The 22341-nt window shown below is 50.8% G+C and overlaps 1 protein-coding gene across 1 annotated transcript; it reads right to left on the reverse strand.

Moving 5' to 3' along the window:
• Positions 1 to 4181: 4181 nt before the first annotated feature.
• On the reverse strand, positions 4182 to 21351 carry LOC122392728. The gene is made up of 5 exons (XM_043387957.1): positions 20967 to 21351; positions 6930 to 7051; positions 6534 to 6691; positions 5972 to 6260; positions 4182 to 5604 (listed from the first exon to the last, which is right to left on the reverse strand). The coding sequence occupies exons 1-5, from the start codon at positions 20997 to 20999 to the stop codon at positions 5412 to 5414; spliced, it is 795 nt and encodes a 264-aa protein (XP_043243892.1). The 5' UTR covers positions 21000 to 21351; the 3' UTR covers positions 4182 to 5411.
• Between the last annotated feature and the right edge of the window lie 990 nt (positions 21352 to 22341).

Consider the following 22341-nt stretch of genomic DNA (forward strand, 5'->3'; position numbering starts at 1 on the left):
GACCCACGGCTATCAGCGATCGCGGCACAGCCGTACACACAGCCGGCACCGCCCATCGCTGCTGCAGTGACAGCCCCAGCGCCAGCTGCAACCCCTGCGCTGGACACCGTCATCGCCTCCCTGGTCGCTAAGATGGAGCGCCTGGAGGCCAGCAACCGACGACTCGAAGACGCCGTGCGACGCGACCGCAGCCGTTCCCGGCCGCGCCAGGCGCCTCGCCAGTCACGCCGCCCGTCACCGGCTCGTCCTTCAACGCCGCCGCACGACGACACGCTGTGTTGGTACCACCAGCGATTCGGCGCCCAAGCGCGCCGATGCAAGTTGCCGTGCTCCTGGATCGCCTCGGAAAACTGAGGCGCCCCGTGCTGATGGCGCAAAGCACGGGCGCCCCTCCTGCCGCGCCACTCCTCTTCGTGAGGGACACGGAGACGGACCGGCAATTTCTAGTCGACACCGGGGCGCAGGTCAGCGTGCTGCCTCGCCGCTGCCTGCCCAACGGGTCTACGCTGACCCCTGCTCCTGTCGGCCAGCAGCTCGTCGCGGCAAACGGTTCACCGATCGCGGTGCACGGCACCTGCCTGCTGGACGTCACCTTGAGTCAGCAGCACCGCCTGAAACATCGATTCTTCGTCACCGACGTCACCACACCCATCTTGGGCACCGACTTCCTGGCCGCACATCACCTCGTCGTGGACGTTGCCAACCAGCGTCTCCTGCGGGACGGCACCGTCTGCGCCAGCGCCGAGCGGTCACGGCTGTGCTCCATCGGAGTGCGTCTCGTCCGGGAGCAGGCTGCTGCTCGCTTCGCAGCTGTCCTCGCCCGGTACCCGGATGTGACCTCACCAAAACCTGGACCGACACCGGTGAAGCACAACGTGACGCACCACATCGTCACCAAGGGTCCACCGGTGTACCAGCGGCCACGACGCCTCCCGCTGGAGCGCCTTCAAATCGCACGTGCCGAGTTCAACAAGATGCTCCAGCAAGGCACCATTCGACCGTCCAGCAGCAGCAACAGCGGCAACAGCAGCAGCAGCAGCAGCAGCAGCAGCAGCAGCAGCAACAGCAGCAGCAGCAGCAGCAGAGGCAACAGCAGCAATACCGGCAACACCACACTGCGGCTTCCCGGCGAGTTCTTCATCAGCAGCCAAGCCTCAGCAGCATCACCGGCCGGCTTCGTACAGGACCTGAAGCGCGCCATGTCTCAGGTGCGGCCGACACTCCCACGTCCGGTCCAGCGCGCCACGTACGTCCCGACGGCACTCCAGACGGCGACACACGTCTTCGTGCGCAGGGACTGTCACCGCTACCCGCTGGACGCTCCATACGACGGACCGTTCCCGGTTACCGAAAGGACCACCAAAACCATCACCATCGACCGTCGACAGAAAAAGGAAGTCATCAGCATCGACCGGTGTAAGGCCGCCTTCCTGGAGACGCCAGACGAATCCGGTCATCGACAGCCTGACCTGCCGACTGTGCAGCCGCACGGTACTCAGTCCAGCGGCCCGCCGGCCGCGCCACCGCTCAGCAATGAGCCCAGCGGCCCGGAGCTTCTGATCTACGGTGACGCACCAAATCGCCCTGCAGACGTCGCTCGGGCTGACGCTGCACCATTGCAGCCTCGGCCGATACTACGGACGACCCGCTCCGGCCGCGTCATACGACCTCCGGTAAGATATCGCCATGTCACTTTTGTCCGCGACATGTCTGGCGAGGGGGTACTGTAGGGATCATCTATGCGATTTGTCATGTATGCGATTTGTCATTTCATATTGTCATTTTCATTTATATTGTCACCGCTTTATTAATCAATCTGTTACCTGTTGTCAATTGCGCGTCAAGTTTGTTTGATATTTGTAAACCGGCCTGCCGCTGGCCTCAACCTTCCTAGTAACCGCTGTGCCATACGCTATAGAACGTGTCGTGCAAAGGTCACGGCGGCACCCCTGAGGCGGCCGCTGCCCGTACGTTTAGGAGCCCATTGTCGTGACGTCACGCCTGTGAACAAAGGTCACGGTAGGGGCTCTCCCGGCAGCCGGACGGTGACTCATACGTTGAGCTTGTCTCTCGCCGCGCCTGCGGGCATATTGGTAGTACTAGGGACGGCCAGCATATGACCGCGGCTTTCGGCGACATTGTCAATTCGTTTCTCGACTCTGCTGTTCGCTACAAGACAAATACACATAGAAAACGGCTCGGGCATTTGGAGAAGAGCGGCTACTCTGAGGCGAGGGAAGAACACGGAGATTCACACAAACGACCTGACTAGGTTGCACCGGCCACAGTCGACCGAGGTGGGCTTCCGCGCCCTTAAAGACGCCTCTGACTGGCCATTGCGCTGACACCCTGGTCGGACCACGGTCATTGATCGGACCCTGCCACTGGTTCGTGCTCAGGCTGCCTTAGCGGGTAGACCTGCTCGACCAGACGCCCCACTGGTGGGCGAGTGCTCGGTTCCGACTTTCACCGCCGGTCCAACAGCGTTCTGCTGGTTCCCGCCGATCCGGTTACGACACCGCAAGTGCCGTACCGACTCGGGCGTCCCAGGTGGGCGTAACGGTTACCACACCAGTTCGCGACCCCCAGGCTCTGTCAGCCGTCGTACGGCTCTCGGACGGACACTCTAATAGATCAGCCACAGATCAATAGGTTGTCACAGACCGTCCGTCCAGCCAAGCGCTACCCACAGCGCAGTACGACACCCTGGACCAGCGATCGTTTTTCTCTCGTTTAGGAAATTCGAATTCTGATCAGATGTCACCATTTGCCCAATGCCCTGGGCTAGTATGTGTCTGCTTTTTGAAGCTTGGATAATGAAGTTTATTCCTCCTTGGTCCGACTGGTGTAACTTGTACGACTGGGGCACTTCGGCCATTCGGTCTGTTAATGAGTCTGTTGGACCGGACTGGCGCATCGCGGCATCGGCTGAAGACATTTGGCTCTTCAAGATAAGGGCTGACCCTCCCGGCATCCACGGCACAATGTTCAAATTTACGAACTATCGCTTTCCTCACTGTGAATGAAATCTTGACTTATAGAGACAATCTAGCGGTGCTAACTGCCTTTTTGCTTTTACGGGCAATATCCCGCATGAATAAAGTTGCCCGTCCAGTCCGGAGCAATGAATTGAGGCGTGGAGGGAAAGGATGTGACGGTCCCGAGGATGGAAAAGAGGGAACGGAGGTAATGTCAGCTTCATAAACTCCTGAAGACATACAGCACGCCTCCGGTTGCTCGATTCCCGTGAGTCGTGACATCTAGCGACAGCTGCATGAAGCTCATGCCGTGCGGTGCAGCATATCTTCTGGCGTTCGCTCATCGCGCCATCTATTGTCAGTTGTGTAAGCTGATGCCTTGCGGTGCAGCATGCCTTCAGGCGTTCGTTCATCACGCCATCTATTGTCAGTTGTGTAAGCTGATGTCTTGCGGTACAGCATGCCTTCAGGCGTTCGTTCATCGCCCCATCTGTTGTCGGATGGATAAGCTGTTGCCTGGCACCAATTGTGATACCTATTATTGTGAGTGTACCAACTACATTTCTATCTATATGTGGCTCTCTATATGTCTCTATATGTGGCGCGCTACGTTTGTTTATCTAGCATCGATACTATAACATACAATAGGTTACAATAGGTTATTGACCCGCAATAGATAGAACACACAATAGGTATTGACGGCGGAAAAATTAGGTACTGGTGACTTTTTATGCTGCAGCAATGAATGGGCTATCGAGTGGTCGCCGGCCATCAGTACCTACTCAGCAGTAGGAACCCACTACCCACTACCCTGTCCAATACACGGTATAGTTTTTTTGCCTTTGACCTTAACATATGACCTTTAAAGTCTACCTGAGGTCACATTTTATGCTGTAGAATTTTATCTGGGAGATCTTTCGTTTTGTTCCGCTTTTGTTTCCGTAGCTTCTTTAATTACGGAGTTATACGGGGAACCAAAAACGCCCCCCTGGCTGCGGTGATTGGGGCTGCTCCCGGACCTGACCGGGCTAACCGGCTACAAGCTATGTCGAATTTCGTGGCGCTATGCGCTGAGGTTTTTCTTGCGCCTTTGGAGTGTGACCCAACATGACTCCCATTTCCCTCCCAACACCACCGCTATGGGGCGAGAGTTAATCATTCGTTGTTTTTGTTTTTACACGCCAAAACACACAAAAGTCATGCTTGCTATTTTTACGATATATTTGGCAAGGCAATAATACAAATACCGCTCAGCCAATATATTCAAGCACGTCTTAATTGTATAGCATGTTATAAATAAATAACTGCACATCAAACACCTAGGTAACAAAACAACACACGCATTTTACCATCGTTACAAAGTTGCCGGCAACACCTTGTGAATAAGTCTCAATCTCATGCTTCTTCGCAATTTCATCACAAATATGTGTTATGCTTTCGAACAAATAATGTCACAGATGCAAGCTGGCCGTTCAGGTTTTACTAGAATGTTAGGGATCATTTTCTGGGAGACAAACCAAGTTCTTTGTATGCGGTGCCTTACCGATTAGTTTATGTGACCAAAGAACTGAAATGATTTAGTTATTGCTGTATACAACCTGATTGACAATTTATCCAATGCTCAATTGCCTTAGGTCATTGATCATCAAAAGATAATTCGAGTTTTAAAGAGGCTGCTTGATATTGAAAATTACTGTAACTGTCAACGTCAAAGTACTACGGCCTACGAATACTAAACATGCCATTCTTGCTGGTCGATTTTTGTTGTTAGTTGGTCATATTGTTTTCCACAGTTAGGTTAGGATCATTTAGGGTCATGCCAGATGGAATGAAATGGATAAGGGAGACATGAGCATTGAGCATGATTGGCCTGTCTATGCGGGACTTCCACCGACCACCTCGGTGAGGCAGGCTCTGGCCAGTGGCCACCCAGTCGGGCTAACGGTCGTCAACGAGAGGTATGCTCCTATTGGAGCTGCCTTGACCAGGTGCCGGGGTGGGATGACCGTCAGCTCGGAATAAGGATGGAATGATAAAGGATGAGGATGGGCAAGTCCTGAGGTTTGGAAAAGAGAGATGCTGGTAAATGCCACCATTCAGTGTTAGTCCGGTCGAACACAGTGTGTCTCGTAGCGATTAATGCATCCGGTTCAGGTCAACATAGCTCATTTCACAAGTAAACAAACACACAGCAGCACTACGTCTGGAAACCTTGTACACACGCCGACCGTAACTCAACTCCTATCCAACAAGGATTTGGTTTCCATGGACAGGGATGTCTCCTGCTGCATGATCATTGGTCTGACACACACGATATCGCTCAATTCGGCAATGTTGCCGCTGCCAGCGCTGCCCGGCTCGGGCCAGCTCGTCGCCACACCGCGGCGACATCTATCACGTCATAGTTCCACCAGCGACCACTGGGCGGCGCTCTCAGCGGCCGCTGAAGCTGTCCAGTGGCAGGGCGGTGTCCTGGACGGTGTACTTGGGTCGGCAGACGCAGCCGGACTCGACCAGCACGTAGTCCTGGCCTGTGAGGGTGACCGGGCCGAGAGGTATCACCAGGAACAGGTGTGGCGTGTAGGTCTGCACACACTCGCCGTGCAGCACGTCACACTGCTTCGTCCTGCAGCGGAGGGGTGGGGATGTCAGAAGTTGGCAAATGCAGAGCCTGAGCACATGACAGTGCTGGAGTTAGATCAGTCTGGATCTCGAGAGATAGGTTAAAGAACAATGTTTGCACCCTGTACTGACGATACAAAACCCATAACACAGAACAAAACGGCTTCGATTTGAGACTATGGACCAGCAAATTGCAAAACATTTCATAAAAAGATCCTTGTATTGTAATGAGTCATAACCAATTACGAACAATTTTTATCTAAACTCTGGTAATCAAGATCACACTTATATTCAATCAAGAGTTACTATGTTCCGCATTTGTAGTATCCTCTCTTGACCACCCTCGTCTGTCCACCTAACTGGCCACTCACTCGCAAACCTCGAAGATGACTTGCTGCAGGAGGTCGGGGAACTTTTGTACGATCGTCACCGGCTTTCCCGATGTCAGTGACACGCCGAACATGGGTGCCGTGGTGTTGTAGCGCGTCTTGCAGAGACGAGCCGGTGGTCCGGCGCACGATGCCGTCGCGGGGTCGGCGCTCGGAGGGGCGGCCGTGGTCGTTTTGGCCGTGGTGATGCCCGACTTCTTGGTGGTGGTCTTCTTTGTGGTGGCTGGGGCGGCGGTGGTGGGCGTGGTGGTGTTGGCAGCCACGGCCCGAGCTGCAAGCACATCCGAGACAGAGTTAGCAATGGCGATTTTTTCATGACTGATTCATGGTCGTTCTAATGTAGCGTTGATAATCAAAAGCTTCCCATACCATTTTTACATCACATCACATCGTACAACATGATCATACTGTGCATGATGGACACTTTCACGGGGTGCAAAGAGACGATCTCAAATCGCGGCTGATCCTTATAATCGACTCTCGCTGATGCCGATTAATTGTCCTCACGGCGTAGCCATCCGTCAGTCCTCCTCCCGATACCTACCTGTCCTGTGGTGGAGAGTGCTGAGGTCCTCCCCGAACTGCAGGGCGCTGTACTGGTTCAGCAGCGCCTTCCGCACGTCCAGCGGGTCCTTGGTGCGGAACATGGTGCGCCCCCGCCGGCTGGGAGCCATGCTGCGGACCAGGGCGTCCACCGCCGCCCTGGAAACGAAAGGGCGGGTTTCAGGTCAGTTGAAACTCACTTGATGAGAGTCAAAGAGCTCACCTTTAAATCAGTTGGGCTAATGGGAATGTCAAGTGCTAATAAGTGAAAGGTGCAAGTGCGAATAGAGAAAAATGGACTTTTTCAATTAGACATAATGGATATTGGCTATATGGTTGAATTGACGGCTAGACTTATTTGTTGAATCAGCTAAGTTTATGCGAAGAAGCGACTCACTTTGGGTAGGGCCTGCCGTCCGGTCCGTTGCAATCCAAACTGGTGAGCGCGTCACCCCAGAGGTTGGCCATCCTGCCCTCCCCCGCGCGAACACACTCGTTCGCCGCACCGACCGCCACCAGCTGGAGATAGAGAAGAAATATCTAGGTCAGTCCACAGTCACAGGGGTCGCGTTTTGTTACATCCCTCTGGGGTCGAGTTTGATTGTACGGGACTAAACTCTCGCCGCATCAATGGGTTTGTCTACAGACTACATACATACCGTTTTCATTTTTTGCGGTTTGGGTGGCAGAAAGGGCGTTTTGAGTTATGACCACGTCACCATTTCGCCTCTCAGCAGAGCCTGGCAAAAAAAGCGAGCGTGTCATGCGCCGTTAGGAGATTTAGTGACTATTGATACCCAATTTAGATAGTGCCGGGCTGAAGCAGACAGTGTTAGCGGTGCCATCTTCTGATGGATTTCTCGCGATTGCTTGTGCGGGACCCGTCAGCTATACCTATCCCTCGCCCGCACATGGGGGGGGGGGGGTTGCCACCCCCCAGGCAGTCTTTCTGCTCTGCACTCAACATTTTTAGAGCTAGAAGGCTGATTTTTCGTATAGCTGCTCCTCTATCCTTTCTTGATGTCCACTGAAAATTTCAAGTTTCTGTGGTTTTTGGTTTCGGAGATATGACCTTGTTTTTCAGATCATGTCATGACCCAAATCGCCAATTCTCAACATCTTGCGTTGGCTATGGGCCTTGTGAGCTTTTGACACCTTGATTTCGGCCTTTTTTGCCAGTCTTACATCCCACCTATCATGGATCATGTTGTTCGACGATGTACAGATGTCAAGGTCAAGGTCAAGGTCAACCTAGGTCATCTAAGATAATTGCGTTTTAGGCAAGCGGAATTCACTTTTTGTGGATTTTTTTTTTTGACTGCATTTTTGGTAAAAGCTTCTCAGATCATGATTTCGTGTAATATGGACACATAAACAATCGGTGCACACATCAGTATACACACAGACACACACAGACATACAAACACATATAATTGACCTTGACCTAACTTGACCTGAAATGACCTCAGCAGCAAAAACCTGGTCGGGTAGTGTGACAAAGAGGTTCTAGCTGGCTTGGCACCAGAAAACGGCATCGTCATCGGTATATGATAAGCAGCGCACTGGATATCCAACGGTGACCCAAAACAGCAAAAATTTTTAGTTTGACCTGACCTGGAAGGTCAATGACTGACCTGAGAAGGTAAAACTGGGTATCATTGGATTCGTCTCTTCCCAAAGAATCTTTTTGGTCTTTACCGCTAAGCTCTATCTCCAATAGGAACGAAATGGCGCGGGGGGTGGCAACCCCCCCCCCCCCCCCCCATGTCCGTTCTAGGATGGGAAAATGGCATGTGCGGGCGAGGGATATACAGAGCTGAGAGTTGGCATGCGTATCTGATCTTCGGTTTTAACCAGATCTTGTGACACAAACCGCATTTTCATAACAGTTCAGGTCACTGATCTATCACGTCATAAGTGATCCTCGGCACGATCTGAAATGATACCGAACTTAGCAACACCCTCAATGCCAGGAATTATTTCGCTGTAAGATGAACTTTCAGAAAATCATAAGCTCCGAGACTTCACAACCCGTACATCTCGATTTTACACCAGTCGAACTGTCGAACATCACACGGTAGCACTCAGTAGCAGCGGGTCAAACCCACCGGTCGAGCCGGCACCGTCATCTGACCCCGAACCCGTCTGTCTTCACGTCAGACATGGACACATATGTGGAACCCGTCTGATGTCATGACTGGTGTGGCCACTGCGACCTGTCCAACAGCAGTTCAGACGGGTCAACACGGGCAATTGGCTGGGAATTAGAACCAGCGGCGTTTTTTTTTCGGTACCGCGCTGGCCGCTGCACTGGGTAATAACGCATGATTGAGTGCGCGAATGGGTAAGTAGTACATACCAGTCTTGTCATTCTTGCATGATATCCATATAGTAGATTACAATGCCTACAGTTCCGCTAGCAACAAGAAGCGAATTGACAAAATACTTGGTTGCCAAGCTATTGCTTTGAACTAAACGATGACTTGGCTGTTTTGCTTCTGTTTCTGTCTAGTAGTCATAAAAACAACCATGACCAACTTAAGCATAAATATATCGTGCATATTGACTCGACATCGACAATATGTAAAATCCCGATTCACGATCGAAGATGACATGTCACACAGCAAAACCTTGTTCTGGACAGACTCGTGCTAAATCCGGGTGCCACTGTCGTCTGCCTGGCACAGTGCCCTGTGGGTCATTTCCCACTGGTGTATGAGTGAGCGCGTGCCACGGGCCGGCCGGCCCGGCGGCTGGCAGGTGCGTCACTCGAGTACCGCCTGCCGGACTCCCGTTACCTATACCGGCCTGTCCGCGCGTGGGAGAGGACACCGCGTGTCCGCTGGGAGGTCCGATTGGAGGGTCGCTCGTGTCCGGACTCCGGTGATTGGATTGTCGCCGCTGCTTCATCGCGACCTGACAAATGCATGCAGTTCATGTTCCAAGAAAGTATACAAGAACGCTGTCTGCCGTTTGAAGTATTTACCACACCATTCACGCAAACAAATGCGCCCTTGAGTATAAAGCAATCAACATTCTTGGACACAACCTCCCGCAATAGGCACCTTCACCTTTCGACGTCCAATGCCCAACCACGACCGAGCTGAGCAGTCGTACATGCGCTGCACCAACATAACGCATCGATTTCCGAATCCACGTCAAAGCGGCCTCCAATGGGCAGCACCGGTAGCACCTCACGAGCCGCTCCATGTGAACGTTCCCGTGTTGGCGTGGTGTCTGAACGCCGGCCGACCCGTGCAAATATGTCGCCGTCGGTCTTCACGGCTGGCTGACTGTGCCCGTGGCGCCGGCCTCCGGCTGTGGCAGGCGCAGTATCGGTGCCAGTCGGCCCGCTCTGTTCCCATTGCATGACTGCCGCTGGTCCACATTGGCCAGCGAGTGTCAACGGCACGGAACGCCAATGGGCTGGCGAAGAATGGAACAGTGCGATGAGCGCAAAAACGCGGCATCGCTATGACACGAGAAAGGTGATAAATGGTGTCTAATAGCGCCCATTTGTGCTGTGCTCATTTGTGTCCCGATTTCGTGCATTGTTAGGTAGGTGCGAATTATGCGCCACTCGGACACACTTTAAATAGAAATACCAGCGACGGACGAGGGAAGCAAAACGATACGCAGGCGCAGCAAGGCGGGCTGTGGTTTAAATCTCATTAACCAATATACATATGGATAGCAGATAGTTTAAAGTGGGAGAGATAAACTTGAAAGTTGATGCTAACTGCTAAGCGCCTGATGGTGACGAATTGACCCAGCCGACTCGCCGCCCGGACGAGCGGAAGTTGCGACCTGAGTCACTGCGAGGTGAAAGCGACGCGATCCGGGAGAGACTGTCTGGGCTGTGAGGACAGTCCACCGCCCCGCCCCGACAACGGCCTGGCGCCATCTCATATCCCCGAGAGCCGGAACTGCACGGGATGAGGGAAAATATGGATGACAAAGGAAGTGCCACAGAATGCGGCTTTTGCTCAACGGCATGGAGCGGATATATGGTTACCGACTGCTCAGATGAGTAACTAGGGTCTCCACAGCACTCTGAGTCGGTAATGAGTCATACCTAGATACATGTACATGTCAGTTAAAAGTGTTGATTAATCATTTGTCAGCTACAAAACGGGAACGGATTTTTAACTTATAGAGGCACTTTGGACAGAAACGTTCTCAAACAAATTTACACCCAATTTCCAACGCCCTAACCGTCTCACGCCCCGGGTCACTCGCTGGGTTATCTCTCCGCTCCGACTCCCCTTCCTCTTCGCTCAGCCAACTCAGCCGTTCCCCAGCCACAAAGCGCCACCACTGCGCTCGCCGGCACCGCGTGCGAACCTCAGCTGATCCGGCGCCGGCCGCCGGCAGTGCCTGCTGAAAACGGGCCGCACTGCCACGTCCCAGTACCCTACTTTGCGTCGGACGGGCCCGCGAGCCGACCGGACCAGCTGAGAACCGGTGGTGGCGGGTGAGCCGTGCGCTCTGACGGCCGGTTAGGCACCGGTGAGCCGAGCCGATCTCCGGAACGGGATTGATAGTTTGGCTGGTGTCAGGTGATGAGCCGGAATAATGGTGATACATTGAGTTCAAGTAATGTGGCGGCCAAGGAAGGACAGCAATGGCGCCTCGAGGCAGGGTTTAACGGACTGCTGAATAGGTACTGACTAGAGGTCTGCACCGGCCGGCTGCAGCCGCGGCTGGCTGCAGCCCCACGGCTGTGGGCCGGGGCGGCTGCAAATATCTCCAAGAACACGGCTACGGCTGTGGCCACGGCTGTGAGATTTCAAGCTCAATCTTAAGTACTCAAATATAAAATTTTAAATCCTTAATCTTACATTCTGATAAGCAGCCTAGCCTGTAAAAATCATGCAAAGGATGCCCAGCAATATTGAAAGTGGTGAAGCCTTTGAAAACCTGTAATGGTTTTACCATTTGCTGTAGAAGAGTTTGCACTCTGGTACAGAATACTAATTATAGGCACCAATTGTTCCTTCATCATCAATAGCTTGACAGTTTCAGAAAATGCAACATGTTGCTGTCACATCCCCCTCAAATCAATCTCAATCTTACCTGGTCATTAGGAGAGCACCTTACAGCTATTGAAGATGAGCGTTCAATAATTCTTTCAGGTAATAGAAAAAGAAATCACGCCTAGGTAAAGGCAGGTAAAGGCTTCATAAAATATTATCTAAAATAACTCTTAGATGTACTTCTGGATTTTCGGCAAGTCCAATTACATAATATAAAACTGGCGCTTTATGTTCTAACTGGCGTGTGAGTGACCGCTAACAGAAAATGCTGATCAACGAAGCCAATGGAATTAGATTATAAGTGAGTATGAACCTTATTTACGGTTAATTCACATGATGGTGGAAACCCTGAACACGTAATTCACATGACGGTGAAAACCCTGAACACAATATTTCTTACGCGAGCTGTTGATTTTACTAATATAATGACGTCTTCCTCTAAAAATGTAAAAATTTGATAATTGATATTTGTTTGAGAGCAAATTTTTAACTGTATAGCATTATTATTGATTAATTATGATTTCTATGGCTGTTTATGGTGACACAAAACAATTTATTGCCACTTCTTTGCTTTTTACGTCATTTGACTCAAGTAAAATTTTTGATTGAAAGAGCAATCGCACGTCCTTGGGGATTTGAGCGAAGATCATTATTTGGAAAAATCAAAATAGATGAATGTTTTTCTTTCTTGGATGCTCACTAGTGTTTTGATGCCTTGCATATCAAATTAGTTGGAGACTTGCTCAGAAGGTTGCTTCAAGCCTGGCATATCACACCCCAGAAAATATGCAGGGTAAGAAAGAAGCAAGAGTTTTGACTAGACAATCACTGTTTGTCCATCAACTTCAGTTTCATTTTCCATACCTAACATTGATAATGAAAAGCATCAGGGTCTGTTGTTCTGTCCCACAACCATGCTTCAGGATTTGGCATTAGATGTCTATTCTACACTGCTAGTGCTTCTATTCTGGTTCGTTGTTTATGTTTTCTGTTGATGTAGGTACCTACCTTACCTAACCTACCCATCTTTCTTAACCCCTTGCAAGGGCTTGTGTAGGCATGCGATGCGCATCAGGCTTCAGGCCTTCGGCCTAAAGCCAGATACACAACCACTTAGCCTATGATGCTTCATGAGCTTGAGAATCTATAGCCCATTGCAATGTGCTTTTGGCTATATGTTTCAACTAAAAACAACTTATTATATACTATTTGGTTGCATTTCATCACGGCCGGCTGACGGCTGGCTGCCCACAGTTTGCCACGGCTGTGGGCGGCTGTGGCTGTGGAGCCACGGCTGCGGGGCGGCTAGGCTGTGGAAAATTGCAGCCGTGCAGAACTCTAGTACTGACTACTGATTACGGAGCGAGCGAAGCGAGCGTAGTCTTTCCTTAGATTAACGGAAATTTCTGAGTATGAGCGGCCGGCCGGCCGGCCGGCCGTGGTCACGCTTCTGCGAGGCTTATATCTCAGCATCCACTTGACCGATTTACACGCGGTAATTTTTGTAGGGTAGCTTCATTCCTTCTACCAAGTATTGGACTATTCCCGATGCATGTGGGTGACCCCTTATGCACGTGCCACGTGCAAAACGAAGAGGTGTCACTTTTGTAATTGTTGCAATATCTCGGTAACTACTGGGCCGATTGCGCTGAAAGTTGGCATGTAGGTAGGCACTCACTAGGCAATGCATATCCATGTGCCAGAGTTGGGGTGCTGCTGCACGTGCGCACGTGCAGGGGTCGATTCCAGATCTCGAGAACGGCTGGACCGATGGCGCTCAAATTTGGTACATGGCTAAGGACCGGTTAGTAGGGTGCCGTGCAAAAGTCAGTTGGGACCCATTTTGCACGTGCGCACGTGCAGGGTGCCGCTTCCAGATCTCGAGAACGGCTGAACCGATTGTGCTCAAATTTGGCACATCGCTAGAGACCGGTTAGTAGGGTGCCGTGCACAAGTCAGCTGGAGGTACCCCCTCGAAATTTCGCACGTGTAAGGCCCACCCTCTCGCTCGCTCCGTTAGTCGCCCCAAAAGGCGCTATACTGGTTATAACTGGCGTCTTCTTTGTAACAATGGTTAATTAGAAACGTTACGAGTCCATAAAAGTGGATTAGGCACTAAGCATCCATGTTTTGTTATTTTAGAGAAAGAAGATTAAGGAACAATTATGAAATCCTAGCGGCTACAAATAAATTCATTTAGAATAACTAGAAAATAATCTGATTGAAACAATACTTCGCGCGAGCCCAGGAGGAGAGGCGTTTGCCCCCCCCCCCCCCCCGGCAAATATTTGCGATAGCTCCTGATCGCCGCACTGGAGAAAGGAATGCGACACTTTTAACCCGCGCCCCGCTGGGGGTCCTGGATTTCCACGCCCTGCTGGGGGGGGGGGGTGTTTGAACACCCCCCCTTGTAACTCGGCTCCTGGGCCACGTAGCGATACGCGGAAGGCGGCGTTCGAAAGAGCGTAAAAAATAATGACGAAATCACTTCAGTCAATTTTTTGGTCAGGTCAAAGGTCAGGTCACCAGAGGTCATTGAAGGCAAAATTTCGCCGATTTCCAGGTCGAATGTCGAAAATTTCCAAGAAGCTAACGCATAACTCGGGAACCAATAGAGCTACAGCGCCGCGGAAAAGTGCATTCGATAGCCCTATTAACGCCATTTCTGAGTATTTCTCTCAGATTTGACCTAACGTCAACGGTTTTGCCTGCAGGGGGCAAAAACTGCAAAAATAGCCGATTTTTTTCGGAAACAGTTTTTCTGCAATAACTTTTGACCCAAGCCTTGTACGAGCTTACTTTTACCGGTATCGTGTTCCTCTCGTCAAGACGCATCGAATGAACTATAACTTGACCTTGAAAGGTCAACTTGAAAATTTGACCTCAGGTCAAGGTCATGACCTGACCGGAAAGGGTCATGTTGCATATCAGTCGATCCGTATCGTCGAGCTGAACACATATTAGGCGTTTTCATCGCTCTAGCATGTCTCTATCAAAAGTTATTTGCGAAAAACTGTTAGATACCATTCGTGACCTAAGATGACCTCAGGGCACAAACAAGGGTCACGGACACCATTTTCATGTTCAGTGTGTCTAAACCACTTGTAATTCGGTGTTTGGGAGTGTTTATAATGTCCTTCGTCCAAAAGAGGCGCATTTCAATTTTCTCCCATTGACTTATAATGGGGAGGTCGCAAAATTGACCTGACCTTAGGTCATCGATATCAAAATTCTGAGATATACATTTTGTACATGCTATTGCTCTTAGCAATCGCTGAAAGTTTCAAAGCGATCGGTCACTTGGTGTAGCTATGACAGACATTGAAACTTTTTATGAGGTGAGGTCACTTCAAGTGACCTGGTGACCTGACCTTGAATGACCTTGGTCTGAAATTTTCACAACATGTGTAGAATTGATGTATGATAAGGTGTACCAAAAACGGCGGCGCTCCGCGCCGCCGTTTTTGAGATATTTGCGAAAAACCACAAGGGGGGGTGTTCAAACACCCCCCCCCAGCAGGGCGCGGGTTAATACCTTTCCTCCGATCCATCTGACCTCTGTATAGTAAAAATGTTGGACTCAGCTATGCTTATCGGCTGACATGCAGCATGACCTAGCCCCTTAGGCAACACTTTCACCTTGACTTTTCAAGGTCAAAATAAAATTAAATAGACGTGTCTCGACGAAAAAAAAATGTGATACCTCCTGCTAAAATAGATGTCGTTCGACCGACAAGCTTGTGTCAAAAGTTAATCCGCGCCCCGCTTAAGAGGGGAGGGGGTGAGAATCTTTCCCTTCCCGTTTTTTTTTTTGTCAACGGCTTCTCAACGCGTTAAACAAAAAAAAACATAAAAACATAAGTACCTATTGACGGTCCCCTCTTTGAGAGGCTCAACCGATGACGAGTCATACCAAAGCTCAGGACACAAGTGAAATAACTGCTATAAAAGAGATATCTAATAATAACGTTTCTCGTAAGGTTGCGAGACAAGAGCCAATTTGTGCAAGCTTGTCAATATCGTGAGCAAAGGTGACCTTCTATGACTGCTGGTGAAAGAGAAAATAACTTTACTACTCGCTAAATAATATTTGACGACCTTCCAATCGCCGTTTACTATCCATGACACCACGTGGCCCAAGAAGCGAGTTGGAGGAGGAGTGAAATTCCCGCCTCCATGTGTTGTGATCAAACTGACGACGTCTTGGCGTGGAATAACGTGGAGTTCGCCCTGTTCGCCATGCCGTGGCCTTGGCCTTGCTTGGTGACATGACCTTCAGTGGCCCATTGGTAGAATGTAGAACATCTACATTGCCCATTGCTAGAACATTACAGAAATTATTGGTAATGTGCGCAAAAATAGCACCGTCACGCGCCGCCTTCTTACGCTTGCGAAAATCCTTGGGAAATTCGTCCCCAGGAGAGCGCAGGTAACCGAAGTCCAAGTCTGACACAGATAAATCCAGTGTTTTCGTTAAAATGCGCTTAGACTAAACAAACTGACAATGCCTCTACTCATACATCCTCGGGATGTAGCCGCCGCTCAGGATCCCCGTCCCGTCGCTCAAAAGGCTCGGACTGCACGCCAGAGGCTGTTGAACTCGCCCCAGTAACGAACCCTCTGAAATGACACACGCTCAGGCCGGACGATAGGAACGACCGGAAACCGGTTCAGCGGATGATCCCCGGTGAACTAGGCCACGGCCGAGCCCGAGACACGCTCTTGGGGAACGACCTCAGAATGACCGGCCGGATGACTAAGCCATCCTTTGTACCGGACGAACGTTGGTCGCACGTTAACCCGCGCCCTGGTGGGGTCTGTTTATAACGCGACCTGGTGGGGGGGGGGGGCTATTTTTTGCCCCCCTCGTATCTCCGAAACTACTGGACGGATCCGCAAAATTCAAACGGCGTTCGAAAGGCCTGTCAAATTTGTCGAGGGAAACCAAATTTCATTGACCTCGGGGTCACCGATGACGTCACAGGTCAGGTCAAAGATGAAATGTTTCACCGTTCACGGGTCTTCTAGGGAATGCGCTATAACACCGAGGAAAACGCATTTTGTCGAGAATCAGCGATAAGGCGCCAGTTGCCTAGTTGATATGTTGCTATTAGAGGTCACTGACAATACCAGGTCAGGTCACAGGTCAGGTCACCAAAGGTCACAGGTCAGGTCACATGAGCCCAACTTTACTAAGGTTGTGTGATGCATGTTTTATGGCCAATTTTTCATTTCCAACTCAATGGTGTTGGTTATAAGACTATCAGGTACGGCTTAGGTCACTTTCTGGTGAAGTTCAGGTCAAGGTCAGGTCAAGGTCAGGCCAAAAAAGGTCAAATTTTAAAGTTGATAGTTTTGCATAAAATGGGTATTGATTCGATGCAGCTCGTCACGGGGAGTCTAATGGTGGTCTTTGTTTTGCGCTACGGGGTCTAGAATTGCTAAAAATTGAGTTTGAAAATTTGACGTCATCAATTTTGAACAGTTTTTTCGCTATAACTTCGCCAAAAAAAGAGGTATCAATCTCAAATTTGGTATGTGGATGGAAGGCGGTAAGGACTATCACATATATTCCGGTTTTTGCGAAATAAAAAAAAAATGGATTTTTCGATTATTATATCTAAAAAAATTATTTTTTGATTTTTGGGGTCAAAGTCCAAAAATTTCAAAAATCCGAGATAGCAGTATTGTAGCCCTGTCAATTCTACAGCTTTTATGTATTTATCATTTTTCTGTATTTGCAAAGCTATAGGCCTGACAGCTCTTCCCGCGAAACCCTTTTTTGGGTCGAAAACGGCAGAACATGACGTCACTCTGACGTCATTTCTGGCCAACCTATCATAGCCTTTGGAAAAAAAAATTTGGTCACAATGTGTAAAATTGATGTCCGGGAGGGTAGGGGAGAGTGGGGTAAGATGCCCAGGGTGGGAAAGACGCCCCACCCCCTCTAGCGGCGAAACAAAGAATCGAACCTGGAAATTAATGTTCTTAGCGTAAAGCGGAAGCCTGCCTTGTTAACTGCACAAAAATTTGAGAAGCTCAGTTGGGCAACGGCTGGCTGGTGATTGCATGTTTTTTATTTGCTGCTTTCAAAAAATATTTTGGTGTCAAAACAATGTAAATATCAAAGAAGGTAGATAATTTTTGCGTCCCTTGCTATAGTCGTGATACATTAACATGCGTGTACTGTGTCCCAAACAGTTTGTTTCAAGGTGTAGTTTTATGGCTAACAAATTGTACTGATTTAATGTTACTTCGGTACCTTGGGGTAAGATGCCCCCTGTCCTGATGGGGAAAGACGCCCCCCTAAATTCGTAGGCTGTCCTTCAAGCATCCCGTCAAATCATTTATTACATACTTGTGATTAGAGACAAAAGCCGATCTGGGACTATTGAGAGTCCAGTACGGTCGGGTGCTCCCATGCCGGTCTCTCGGCCCATACAGCGACTTTTTGGGCGGCATCTGACTCTGAGAGCCCTCACGACGGCCTCTGTGGGCCCCATTATTGGCTCCAGTGCCCCTCACGACATCCTCTGAGGGCTCCCACGTTGGCTCCACGGGCCGCGCTGGCATCTGAGGTCCCCACGATGGGCTCGAGGGCCCTCAAGCATCATGAAGACCTATAAGGGCCACACAGTGGTCTCCGAACGCCACCACGGAGGCTTGTTTGGCCGCGATGGACTATGATGGCCCTAACGATGACCTCTGAAGCCCCTTACGACTACTTTTGAGGGCCCTTACGATGACGTTTGGTGTCTACTGCAGGCTCGAAGGGACTGCTGATTCGTTCAGGCGATTCACGTGCCCATTTATGTCACTTAACCCTCGCCCGCACATGGGGGGGGGGGTGGTTGCCACCCCCCCAGGCAGTCTTTCTGCTCTGCACTCAACATTTTTAGAGCCAGAAAGCTGATTTTTCGTATAGCTGCTCGTCTATCCTTTCTCGATGTCCACTGAAAATTTCAAGTTTCTGTGATTTTTGGTTTCGGAGATATGACCTTGTTTTTCAGGTCATGTCATGACCCAAATGGCCAATTCTCAACATCTTGCGTTTGCCATGGGCCTTGTGAGCTTTTGACACCCTGATTTCGGCCTTTTTTGACAGTCTTACCTCCCACCTATCATGGAACATGTTGTTCGACGATGTACAGGGGTCAAGGTCAGGGTCAAGGTCAACCTAGGTCATCTAAGATAATTGCGTTTTAGGCAAGCTGAATTCACTTTTTTGTGAAGTTTTTTGACTGCATTTTTGGTAAAAGCTTCTCAGATCATGATTTCATGTGATATGGACCCAAAAACAATCGGTGCACACATCAGTATACACACAGACACACACAGACATACAAACACATATAATTGACCTTGACCTAACTTGACCTGAAATGACCTCAGCAGCAAAATTCTGGTCGGATAGTGTGACAAAGAGGTTCTAGCTGGCTTGGCACCAGAAAACAGCATCGTCATCGGTATTTGATAAGCAGCGCACTTGATATCCAACGGTGACCCAAAACAGCAACATTTTTTAGTTTGACCTGACCTGGAAGGCCAATGACTGACCTGAGAAGGTAAAACTGGGTATCATTGGATTCGTCTCTTCCCAAAGAATCTTTTTGGTCTTTACTGCTAAGCTCTATCTCCAACAGGAACGAAATGGCGCGGGGGGGGGGGTGGCAACCAGCCCCCCCCATGTGCGTTCTAGGATGGAAAAATGGCATGTGCGGGCGAGGGTTAAAGTGCAGGGGGGCATCTTACCCAACGCCAGGGGGCGTCTTTCCCACCCTGTGGGGTAAGATGCCCCCTTTCACTTCTTCAGGGAAATGCTTAATAGCAAAAAAAGTTATCATATTTCAGGCACGAAAGTGTGATATTTTTGGAGAAAAATGATGTCGGCTTCCGTTGAAACTCCAAGTTTTTGCTTTCCGATCGTCATTTTCGAATAAAATCTGACAAAGTAAAACCCTGGGCATCTTTCCCCACTCTCCCCTACTGAAAGTTTGGTGACGATCGGCGCAGCGGTTCTGGAGATATATCGAAAAGTCTGAAGGGGGGGGGGGCAAAAAATAGCCCCCCCCCCACCAGGTCGCGGGTTAAATGCCGCACTGAATATCGATAATTAGGTACTTCAGCACCAGTGTCCCATCAAAATGTAGTATCCAATTATCCATCCGACCGTACAAAGCTAGGCATTCAAGAATTCCGGTGTCTGATGACAAGGCTGCGGAAGCCACTTTCGTGTGAATATAAAACGATCTCTAACGTCTTATGGAGACGGTGCGCTAGCTCACGCCTGAATAGGCTCGAACCTCGGATTTTTTGTTCGCCCATTCTCTAGCCGCCAGTGGAACGCTAAAAAACGACCGTTCGAAGACCGCTTGCTGCCTCCGCACCTACGAGTATCGCTCGCTGGGACGGGTATCGTGCGGGCGACGGATGATACTCGTCCCAGGGTCAAACACCGGCTCGCGGGCGGCCAGCGACACAGAATCGGGTGCTCGTGCACGTGCCTGGGCGCCCGGCTCAGCCGGTGCGCCCGCCCGCGGCCACGGGGCGGTTTCTAATTATGCATACCGAGCAAATGTTTGATGACGTCATTCTAGCCTGCATAAAGTTTGTGACGTCACACAATATTCGAAATATCACAACAGACGACGGGGTGGTGCCTGGTGTTCGATGACGTCACAGAGTTCGCCGGTGGGCGATGTGAGTCTCCCGGCGCGCACCCAACACGCGGACTATAGCGGTCGCCGTCCCCAAGGGCGTTTCGCGGAAGTCGGATGGCGTTTTACGAAACAGCGAGGCGGCCGCAAACTGGCTCCAATGCGATGTTCAGAGGCGCAGAAGGGTTGAAAATGCGTAGGTAGTTTCGTAATCGGCTGCGTGGACAATGCAGTTATTGCAACATTTCCCGTTCGGTCGTCATTCGAAGAGCAAATAAGTTTGGAAATCCTTGAGCTGCTTGTGAGCAGGCAGAGCTAGGTATCGCGAGCCACGAATGCCTACGTGGAAGCTAACTATGCAAACTATGATGGAAAGCCGGATTTATATGTTACGCATAAAACCGAAGATGAAAACGATTTGTTTGATCATTTCTTGTACTTACAACTTATTTTGACAGCGACGCACTGCAGTTTTGAAATACGTCCATTGCCTTGTGAATAAACTTATCAATTATATCGTCATTTGTATTCTTACTCTGCGCATAAAAAAATAGTTATTTGTTGGACGAACAGTGAACACTGAACACACTTTTTCGGAGATAAATTCATTCGGCCGTTGGCTTAGAAGTATGTACTTTTTGCATTCATCAACCTTTTTAATATTGCAATTCAAGTCGACTTTGGGGCTGCTCGAGTTGACCCTTCCCGTGGTCGACCCCGTCTCCATGTACCGGTACTCACCGCCAATAAGACGAGGCTCGTTTCCGTCTGCATCTTGTCTATGCTCCACCTCAGTCGGGTCAGTCGAGTCGGTCGCCTCGTTCCACCCCACACTGGACTCTCCGCGCCGTCAGCACGATTCCCCGGCTCGGTCACCACCCTCTGCCGTCACCGCGCGTCGCGCTGACACCCGTCCTCAGAGCGCGGTACCGGTCCGAGCCGCGAGAGAGCGCCAGTCAGTGACCCTGGCCGGAGACAGCCGAGAGCAGCCGAGCGGCACGAGAGGTCGTGACAGTCGGCGACAGAGCGGGCGCCAACGGACAGCCGTGGGAAGCACAGACAGCGAGGGGAAGAGAGGAGAGACGGGACTGTGTGGCTCGGTCGGCGGCCGGCGCTGCTCTGAGCTGGGGCGGCGCCGGCCGGCCGGCCGGACGGACGCTCGGCGTGGCACCGTTACCGGCGGCCGCGCGTGGCCCGTCCGTCCCAGCCGCGCCGGCCGGTCACCGCGCTGATCTCTCACAGATAGGCGCGCTGTTTGTGGCCGTAAGGTGGACGGACAGCCACTGGTGCTTCAAACTCAGGCACAAAGGTAGGGGCGGCGACAGGGCCGCCCGACTGCTGTTTTGACGGTTTGTCGCGCAAAGGCAGCGATTTGGGTCAGTCGGCTCTCGTGCCAATATGAACGGGGTCACGAGGCATGGAGTGCCAGCGTGCGCTCGTGCGTTGGCGAACGTGTTTGCGTGCGTGCGTGACTCGACGAAAAATGGAATTTCGCGTGGCTGGATGGCGGATGACGTTTGAAATACAGAGGCGATGAAACGTGAACGCCAGGTGCGTGCTCGATACGAACGATGAAGATGTAAATTGTCACCTCATAGGGAAGGAATTTGCCGGCTGGGTTCGTATGCATGCCTAGATTCTTCCTCCGTTCAGCTGAAACGGAACAGAGCAGTAGCCACCTCCCCTCCCCCACTGTTTTCAGAAGCTTATCAGCAGGAATACTGCGAACCTCTCCGACGTTTCGGATGCGTAAGTCCCTTTCTACCGTAGCGTTGAATAGAACTAAAAAAAAAAAAAAAACAGCGATCAGCTTCTTCCCGTGCTCATCCACAAGTCACAACGAAGCAGTCAGTACCAGGAAGGACAGTCCTATTACCTTCTATCCCACTGCCCACACATCGGACCAATAATCCCAGTCCTGCATCACTTATTCCTAATCCTAGCTCGTAACTTGTCCTCGACCCCGCCCCGCAGCCGCCCGGCCGGCCGCCCAGGTTAGGCTCCTATGCGGCAGTGCAGTCTCCGCCTGTCGAGGGCTCCGCGCGGCCGGCGGCGGCGGAGTCGCTCGATCGGGCTCTATTGTCCGCTAATTGCGGGCGACGCCGTTCGCCTCCTG

The sequence above is a fragment of the Amphibalanus amphitrite genome, unplaced genomic scaffold (genome assembly GCF_019059575.1).
Source record: "Amphibalanus amphitrite isolate SeventyFive unplaced genomic scaffold, NRLGWU_Aamphi_draft 000498F_arrow, whole genome shotgun sequence".
Lineage (NCBI taxonomy): Eukaryota > Metazoa > Arthropoda > Thecostraca > Balanomorpha > Balanidae > Amphibalanus > Amphibalanus amphitrite.